The 9,681-nt window shown below is 35.6% G+C and overlaps 2 protein-coding genes across 2 annotated transcripts in view; one reads left to right on the top strand and one right to left on the bottom strand.

Moving 5' to 3' along the window:
- The window catches only part of LOC144436498 (p53-induced death domain-containing protein 1-like), an 11,252-nt gene extending 6,449 nt beyond the window's left edge, over positions 1 to 4,803 (top strand). The window contains exons 9-12 of the mRNA XM_078125304.1: positions 423 to 930; positions 1,614 to 1,695; positions 2,485 to 2,748; positions 4,508 to 4,803. Coding sequence (XP_077981430.1) covers positions 423 to 930; positions 1,614 to 1,695; positions 2,485 to 2,748; positions 4,508 to 4,803 — 1,150 coding nt within the window. The remainder of the gene's footprint in view (positions 1 to 422; positions 931 to 1,613; positions 1,696 to 2,484; positions 2,749 to 4,507) is intronic.
- Positions 4,804 to 6,426: 1,623 nt separating this feature from the next.
- Positions 6,427 to 8,503, bottom strand: LOC144436497 (uncharacterized). The gene has a single exon (XM_078125303.1). The coding sequence runs from the start codon at positions 8,501 to 8,503 to the stop codon at positions 6,899 to 6,901; it is 1,605 nt and encodes a 534-aa protein (XP_077981429.1). The 3' UTR covers positions 6,427 to 6,898.
- Positions 8,504 to 9,681: the final 1,178 nt, after the last annotated feature.

The following is a 9,681-nucleotide window of genomic DNA, read 5'->3' as shown; positions in this document are numbered from 1 at the left end:
ATGGGAATATTGATTAACATTCAGTATATGCAATTGTCATGGGGAGGGTCATCTTTTACAAAATGGGACAAAGGGGAGGGTCACTTTTTACAAATGGAGAATTTGGGGAGGGTCATGTTTTACTTAACAGACCATGCTTGACCCCCCCCCCTCGCCCCCCTGCCTCTTCTCCATACTGACGGCTCCCTAAGAAAATGTATGGTTACAGTTCACCACTAGGTGGCGTCATTCTGATGAAGATCGTCGACCAGAACAGAATCGAAAGCTCAAAAGTCGTGTGTTTTATCATAGACAGTGGAGGGGATCCCCTCCACTGTCTATGGTTATATAAACCCCTGTTATTCTTCAGAAAAAAACTGTTGTTTATGCCGTCAAACTTCACGTTCTCGATGTTCTTTGCCCTTTTAATTTGTTTCTTGCAGGTTGACCAATGTACGTGGTAAGCCAAAAGCCTCAATAAGGAAAACGCTGGGTAAAATTAGTAGTCAAATGAGAAATGGCACAAAACTAGCCAATATATTGTTACTCCAGAACAAAACAGATCCATGCAGTCTGTGCGTTGAGTGTGTACATGCCAAAATACAGGATAAACGACTGAAAGAACTACGATCTCACGGCTTTGAAGCCCCGAAAGGGAAACTACCTTACGGTCCAGACATCGAAATCAGAGAGGGAGAAGAAATATTCTTTTCGGTAAAAGGTGACAATGTGGAGGCTGAGGCCGGGAACGGACGTCACTTCTTGATGCAGTTTAATTCTGTGAGTAAGAACCACCGTATGGTACAAGTCAAGCTGAAGGACGTCATCACAGGTCAAGATGGTGACTTTGTTGGCTACGTTTATTTCTATTCCTGTGTGAAGCCTAAAAATCGGACGTCAGAAAAAGTACCTGGTAGACAATTTGAGGAGATGAGGTTCACCATTCCAAGAGTAAGTATCATCTTAATATCGCCCTCACTACCCCTTGATTGTGATCGAATCTTTTACCCCTTTTACCTTTGTTCGGAAAAAGTGGATCATCACACTTTTTATAAATAACATCTTATGTTTATAGCGCCTCGTGTTTTGGTTGTGCTAACAAAAACCTGTATTTCGCCGTTTAATGTACATGGCATACAGTCAAGTACTAGTATTCTGCAGGGTGTACATCAACTAGTAAGTCAACATATCCCAGTACAATCTACCTAACATCTACTTGAACCGGCGGCTGATCATACCGCCACCAAGTGGTCGACTGTAACTATGGAATTTGTCATTCTGATGAGGATCGTCGACCAAGACAGATCAAAAGCTCTAAAAAAACCTTTGAACTGTTTGTGTGTTATAACCTTTGTAATTATTTGATCTACCAAGCTAATGAAAGTTTTTGGTCAACTAGTAAGTCTGACTCAGAATATCTAAAAGTCTGGGAACAGTTTTAAAATGTCCAGGTAAAAAAGTAGTTACAGTTTAGTGTCCTATGTCGTTTCCTAGACAACCAACACTTGTACTGGTTGATACTTATTGTCTGGTGAGGTCTTCTTGGTTCGCCTTTTATCATTTATTTGAACCCATTTAAAGAATTAATTGTATTGTTTAAATCATGTATATTTATTTATTTACATTTATTCCAGCCCAGAAAGATGTCGTCATCGGGACCCCCTAGGTCTCGTCATAGACACAGGAGATCATGTTCATTAAGGGAGCAAGATGAAGGTATAGTACAAATGTATTAAGGGATATAGAGGCTTTTAAAACATGTGGCTATTAACAAAAAATACTTTGCATGAAAGTAGGGACATGATAAATGAAACACCGACCAAATGAACAACCTGTCAGTGGGTGAGTAAATGAATGAATGCACCAGTCAGTCAGTCAGTCGGTCACTCATTCATTCACTCACTCACTCACTCACTCACTCACTCACTCACTCACTCACTCACTCACTCACTCACTCACTCACTCACTCACTCACTCACTCACTCACTCACTCACTCACTCACTCACTCACTCACTCACTCACTCACTCACTCACTCACTCACTCACTCACTCACTCACTCACTCACTCACTCACTCCCTCCCTCCCTCCCTCCCTCCCTCCCTCCCTCACTCACTCACTCACTCACTCACTCACTCAATCAATCAATCAATCAATCAATCAATCAATCAATCAATCAATCAATCAATCAATCATTCAATCAATCAATCAATCAATCAATCAATCAATCAATCAATCAAAGAAAGATGTTAGTATTTGTCCATATGCCTTGTACATAACAATAGGATCATGAATGCACCACGCTTCGACGAAGTTTTTCTCCAAACTCCATATCATGGTAAACAACTCGCATTATGCCGATACTAAACTGCGTACGTATCTTTCGAAAGGTATAAAGAGTTACTAGACCAAAACTTACTTTTATTTTGGAGTACGAGCAATCTTTTGACTAAAATCAATTAAAGTGTACTTCACCGTCATTGTCACCGTTTGCTTCATGTTGCAGTTTTAAAGAAAGTATTCATGTACATGGCAGACAACTTAATCAAGGACGAGTGGAAACAAGTTGGCTACACCCTTGGCCTTGACTCTACACATTTCAACACCATTGAAGTTAACTATCCCAACAATTTCTGGGAACAAAAATACCAGATGTTGTTGCTATGGCAACAAATCCAAGGCAAGAAAGCTACTCTTCAGAGAGTGGTAGGAGCATTAAAAGAAAGACGATGCAATAAAATCGCTGAAGGAGTCAAGAAAGTAGCCAATGGTAAGTTGCAATAGCTCGATTTTTATTCCGGCATTTTCCCTACATGATACTGCAAATCGTACAAGTTTTATAATGATGATGTTATCTTTATTATGTACATTTGACTACAATGAAAACTATAGCGGAATCATGACAAATTGCGTCCACAATACAACTTTTGTAACGAGTAGTATACTGCAAATAAGGTTACAGTGGAATCCGTGACAAATTGCGTCCACATTGTAACTTTTGTAGTGAGTATATGGCAAATTTAAATTAGGTTACAGTGGAATCCGTGACAAATTGCGTCCAAAATGTAACTTCCATAGTGTGTACACTGCAAATTAGGTTACAGTGGAATCCGTGACAAATTGCGTCCACATTGTAACTTCTATAGTGTGTACACTGCAAATTAGGTTATAGTGGAACCCGTGACAAATTGCGTCCACAATGTAACTTTTATAGTGTATACACTGCAATCAGGTTCCAGAACATAATATGTTGTACCTTGTCTTTACATATAGTGTGGCATTGTGATTTTACGTTGATGTTGTAATGTGATGAAAAGTGGCATCACAGTGTAATGTGGTGTGATGTATTTTGCAGTGTGCTGTATGTATATATACATGTTGTCTGTGGTGAAGCTCATCATGAGAGAGCACTATTTGACTGTCCTTGCTTTAGTAATTTCTTTGAATTTTAAAATAAATGAGAATGCACATATCATATTTGTTATATTTGTTCATTGAAATAGACACCATGTGATCTGTTCTGCAATACATGTAGTAAATGGTATAATAACAATAGAACAGTGACAGGGGAAAGATATAGCTAGTACTTGCTAGTACTGTCCTAAAATGTGAGTAAAAGTAAAGACTGTGGACTTTGATATGAGTATGTATTTGGCATGACAATCACTTGTGAAATTAGAGCGAATTACAATAAACAGTTAAAATATAATTGGTAAATATTTCACAGAAAGATCTAAAGAATGACATGCACCAAACAATTACAATGTCACACAAATTAAAGCACACAGAGAAATATCAATCCATGCATACTTCCGCTCACACACACCATAATGAAATAAATTTTAATAATTATGTACATACATACATACATACATACATACACATACACACATACACACATACATACATACATACATACATACATACATACATACATACATGATACTTGTACACATATTGCTGTATGTGTATTTGATGGAACCCCTTTTCGCATTTTAAAGTGGCCATATGGATGAGCATTGGGTATTTATTTTGGATTTTTAATTCGTGAAACAATTTTACCATGGCTTCCAACTTGAAAAATAAATATGCCAAGTCATTTTTTTTGTAACTCAATAAATTGCAAACATTAATAAATGTGTAAAATGTTTGTTATTGTATGTACAATAACAAACGTTTTTACACAGTTTTTGTCTTTTTTGCAATGTATTAAGTTACAAACACAGTCTGAAACAACGTTGCTTCACAGTAATTTTTCAAGTAGGAAGCCATGATAAAAAATCGTTTTATAAATTCAAAATCCAAAATAAATACCAAATCCTCATCCATATGGCCACCTTAAGAATATATACCAATATAGAAGCTGCCATGGCACTGAATTGTCCCTTGTCAAAGTCTCATCAAATATGAACAATAACGCCATTCTCACTTATTAAGCTTCCATCTTTGTTTTTGTAATCTTATGTAATGTGATCCCGTTAATTGTTGTTATTTTATGTCTATGCATATATGTATCTGTTTGTCAACAGATGATGACGATATGGCTTCTCTTACCCACACAGACATCATCTTCACCGATTCAGATTCCATGGTATCAAGTTCTTTTTCCGATGAATCATCATTATCACCAACCAGCCCAATGTCGGTCTCACCTCGTCCATGGACAACAGGTGCTGGTTTCTGTCCAAGTGAATATCGTAAACAACAGCGCGTGAGTTCGGCCAATAAAGAGACACAACACGTTCCAGCATTGCAGGGAACAGCCAAACCCCTCACTCCCGTGGAGAAGTCGAGAAATAGGATGAAATCGCCCATTGGCATTTAACGCCCGATTTTAACATTTTAAGTTTCCGCTAGGCTTTGAAGCTTGCAATATCATTTATGTGAATGTATTTAAACTACTAATTTGAGAAGATTTCATCATTCGAGGATACCTTCTATAATTTCTCTCCAAAATCAGATTATGATCTGCAAAATATTTACAGAGTTCATATGTTTTAGGCTGGAAAGAAAAGAAACTTTCAAGGAAAACAACGTTAACACTGGCCACGATGTTCATATTGCGAGAAATAAAAGACAAGAAATAAAGAATTTTATTGGATTATTTTTGGTTGAAATGAAAAAATGTTTTTATTCACACATCTTTGTCGGCAAGTGATTACTATTTAAATATAAGATGCGTTAATTTAATATTGTATTTCCTTCTCACCCTAATTTTGTGATCTGCTAACTTTTGAGCCCTGGCTTGCCACCTGCAAGAACTTTGATATCATATTTTAAGTCATATATACACTCTTTTCAAAGCAATCATTTCAAATGATCAGGCCTTTTTGTAATTATGACGACTGGAGAAAAAATGAGTCGATTTAAAGTCGCTATTTGTATATGTATCATAATCAGTTTCAGTAACACAAGAATGCTGGTTAGTAATGTGATTTTGGAGCAGGCTCGTTCTAGGGTCTGTTAACGTTCCTGTAACTATGTATGAACCATTGTGTATTGTATTCTTTATGTTAGTCATTCCTATTTTCGATGAAAGCATGGTGTCAAGTGGTCTGCATCTATTGCTTTGTATTGCTGTCTAATATCGTTGTCTGTGGAGAAGCAAGATTCATAGTATATACACACTGGTGGTAGAGGGCGATATTTAACATCTACTCAGGAAGCCATGGTCGACATGGTCGGTTGTTTTACATACTTTTGAATACTTACTTAGAAATCGTTTTATTTTATATTTGGTGTGTGATTTCAATTGTACTTTTAGAAAGATAGTTTGAGATAGACAAACTATATCTCAACCATAAATCCGACGAACACTTTTAATAATGTCATTTTACTAGAGTTAGTAACTTACGAATAAATCTGAACATTTACTTGTGTTTTGTTTCGTGTGATGAATGCAGCATGTGTTTGTATGTACTAGAAAATGTTTTTTTGGTAACTATTGACAACAAGATTTATTTTATAGCTATCTGGGAAATCGAATGATTAGTTGAATGACGTGGTGGTAGGATGTACCAAAATGTGATGTTGATGACATTTGCATAGACTGATATGTGGAGATTTGTATTCATTTTAAGACACAAATTAATATCAAATGTCATCAAGAGTGTTTTATGAAGCATTTACCATTAATATACCTCTGTTTTGAAATAACTATGGGTATGAAGGCTAGCATGCATGGTTGTCTCGGTAACCCAGATTCTTGCCGTTGAGGGGGCTACACCCCACCCCCTGCTGGGGGTGTAGCCTCCTCAACCGCAAGAATCTCGGTAACCGACACTACATGCAGGGTGGCTTCAATTCCTTTACACAAACAAACAAGCAAACAAACAAACAACATTCATTAAACAGACAATCTTATTTTTTAAATTAAGTGTTCATTTTATTGGTATAAGACAAAAAAGAATGGTATTAACCTATTGCCTAAAAGACTGGATTATGGATAAGAGTCTAAATATCAATTTATCTACACATTACTCTACAAGTCTATGATTATTGACCACAAAATATCAACAATTTTTACAGGCATAAAATATCAAACCCCGCCATAAGTTATCTAAAACTTCAATACCTCAAATACATATATTTTACTTTCTCCTTTGGTGAATTTCATCTGGTTCTTGTCCTCATTTTAACAGATTTTGTGTTATAAGTGTTGGACATTATCACATTGTGAAACAAAAACTAATAAATTGAATGTACAGAAACTCCATGTCAGTGTGTACTTCAAAAGAGACACTTTCAGTTAAACTTAAACCATGATTATTCAATTCTATGGATCATTATCTGTATTATCTGAAGGTCACTGGAAGTAAAACTGTTATTACATTCCTTTCATACTAAATGACTTTTCATTTCTGTGGAATATCATGTGTCTTTCCAGAGTACAATTCTAGATAAAAGAGTAAGCATACTCCTTACAAGTGAATGGGGTCTTTCACTTTCAATTCAGAGTCTGGTTTTGTCTTTTCTTTGATATTGTTATCACTGTTTTCAGAAGTACATGTACTTGTAGTTCTTGAAGAATTCTTCTTTTCATTGGTAGTCAATCCACCATCATCTGTTTTAGCACTGTCAGTTGTATGGATTCTCATGTGTCTTTTCAGACTGCCACTTTTTGCAAACCTATGATCACACTCCTTACAGGCAAATGGTCTTTTCTTTGAATGGATTCTCATGTGTACTTTTAGATTCCAATTTTGAGTAAACTTTTGACCACACTCTTTACACTTATATGGTCTTTCATTTGTGTGTATCCTTACATGCCTTTTCAGGAGACTTCCATTATCAAAATATTTACCACACTCCTCACATATAAACGGTCTTTCATTTGTGTGGATTCTCATGTGTACTTTTAGATTGCCAATATAGGTAAAACTTTTACCACACTCCTTACATGAATATGGTCTTTCATTTGTGTGGATTCTCATGTGTACTTTTAGATTGCCACTACGGGTACAACATTTACCACACTCCTTACAGACAAACGGTCCTTCATTTGTGTGCATTCTCATGTGTACTTTTAGACTGCCACTATACGTAAAACTTTGGCCACACTCCTTACATACAAATGGTCTTTCATTTGTGTGAATTCTCATGTGTACTTTTAGATTGCCACTATACGTAAAACTTTGACCACACTCCTTACATACAAATGGTCTTTCATTTGTGTGAATTCTCATGTGTTCTTTTAGAATGCTACGATATGTAAAACCTCTACCACACTCTTTACACAGTAATGGTCTTTCATTTGTGTGGATTCTCATGTGTTCCTTTAGATTGCAACTATATTTACAACTTTTACCACACTCCTTACATACAAACGGTCTTTCATTTGTGTGAATTCTCATGTGTTCTTTTAGACTGCTACGATATGTAAAACATTTACCACACTCTTTACATAGAAACGGTCTTTCATTTGTGTGGATTCTCATGTGTTCTTTTAGACTGTTACGATATGTAAAACTTTTACCACACTCCTTACATACAAACGGTCTTTCATTTGTGTGAATTCTCATGTGTCCTTTTAGACTGCTATGATGTGTAAAACTTTTATCACACTCCTTACATACAAACGGTCTTTCATTTGTGTGAATTCTCATGTGTTCCTTTAGATTGCCACTATATTTACAACTTTTACCACACTCCTTACATACAAACGGTCTTTCATTTGTGTGAATTCTCATGTGTTCTTTTAGATTGCTACGATATGTAAAACATTTACCACACTCTTTACATAGAAACGGTCTTTCATTTGTGTGGATTCTCATGTGTTCTTTTAGACTGCTACGATATATAAAACTTTTACCACACTCCTTACATACAAACGGTCTTTCATTTGTGTGAATTCTCATGTGTTCTTTTAGACTGATACGATATGTAAAACATTTACCACACTCTTTACATAGAAACGGTCTTTCATTTGTGTGAATTCTCATGTGTTCTTTTAGACTGCTACGATATGTAAAACATTTACCACACTCTTCACATAGAAACGGTCTTTCATTTGTGTGGATTCTCATGTGTCTTTTCAGTTGACTACTTTGAGTAAAACTTTTACCACACTCCTTACACACAAATGGTCTTTCATTTGTGTGGATTCTCATGTGTACACCTTCACTTCTAGTATTAAATGTTGTAGAATGTTCCTTAGTCTTGTCTTCAACCATGATTTCTTCCAATGTAACAAGTCCATGTTGACAAAGACAATCTATTATTATGACTTTATCTGTCGATAAACAAAGAAAAATGATATTTGAAGTGATCCTCAGTAAGTGTATATTTATTAACATTACTTGAGGCCTTGAAGGACAGTCTCAGATTATGGTAGAACTCAACTTGTAACACATCACACTGTTTCATCCTTCTGTGATTACCTTAGATCATATCACCCTACCACAACTGTATTTGTTATCTTATTGTTTGAATAGAAATGAAAACTGGATGGTCTCTACCAACTCTGAAAGTTTCCACAAAAAAAAAATTTCAAAAAATTCTGAAAAATTATAAAAAATGTTTATTTACATCACAATTGTTACTGTTGGTATGGTATCTTCATTGATCGGTGAATTGTGTTTTTAAAAGTATATCCACTCGCCTACCCTTCCATATTTTTATCTTTGCATTTGGCTGTTGTTATAGGCATTGTCTTGTTGTTAATATAATTTTGAATACTGAATCCCTTGCCTATTATTAACTGCTTATTATCTTTGCAATATACACCATTGTATTACCTTCTATGTGATCTTGTTGCTAGGCATCATTGCATACATTTTTTGAAATGAATTTTTATGTTGTGTCAAAATGTTTTTAACAATACCTGTAGAATAACACCTCCAAAAACATCTCCATCCAATTTCACCCCAATTCACTATTCTCTTTTTGAGACCTAATTTGCATATCACTGATGTACAACACCCCTAAATCTGTTCCTACCACTAATTTTTAGACATATCTGTCCAGTAATTCTTGGGTTTGAGTATTTTGGCCAACAATGACACTTTTTAACCAAATCACACACCTGTGATGGAATCATTTTGCTTTGAACAATTAACAAGTTTGTTTGAGTTACATATAGGATAAACAGTGTTCTATATAAAAAGCAACTTACCTTTATCAGAGAGTGTATTATTCTCAAATCGGTGAAGTAACACCTGATGTGCTTTGTTCAAGGCACGTTCATAGTAACTGAATAATAACA

The sequence above is a fragment of the Glandiceps talaboti genome, chromosome 6, assembly GCF_964340395.1.
Source record: "Glandiceps talaboti chromosome 6, keGlaTala1.1, whole genome shotgun sequence".
In the NCBI taxonomy this organism is placed as follows: Eukaryota; Metazoa; Hemichordata; class Enteropneusta; family Spengelidae; genus Glandiceps; species Glandiceps talaboti.
Note: the sequence above shows the minus strand (reverse complement) of the source record. Positions and strands in the feature narration are given on the sequence as shown.

What these genes read in the sequence shown, in the direction of transcription:
- LOC144436497 (XM_078125303.1), bottom strand. Translation starts at nt 8,503, where the DNA reads ATGAGAATCCACACAAATGAAAGACCGTTTCTATGTGAAGAGTGTGGT.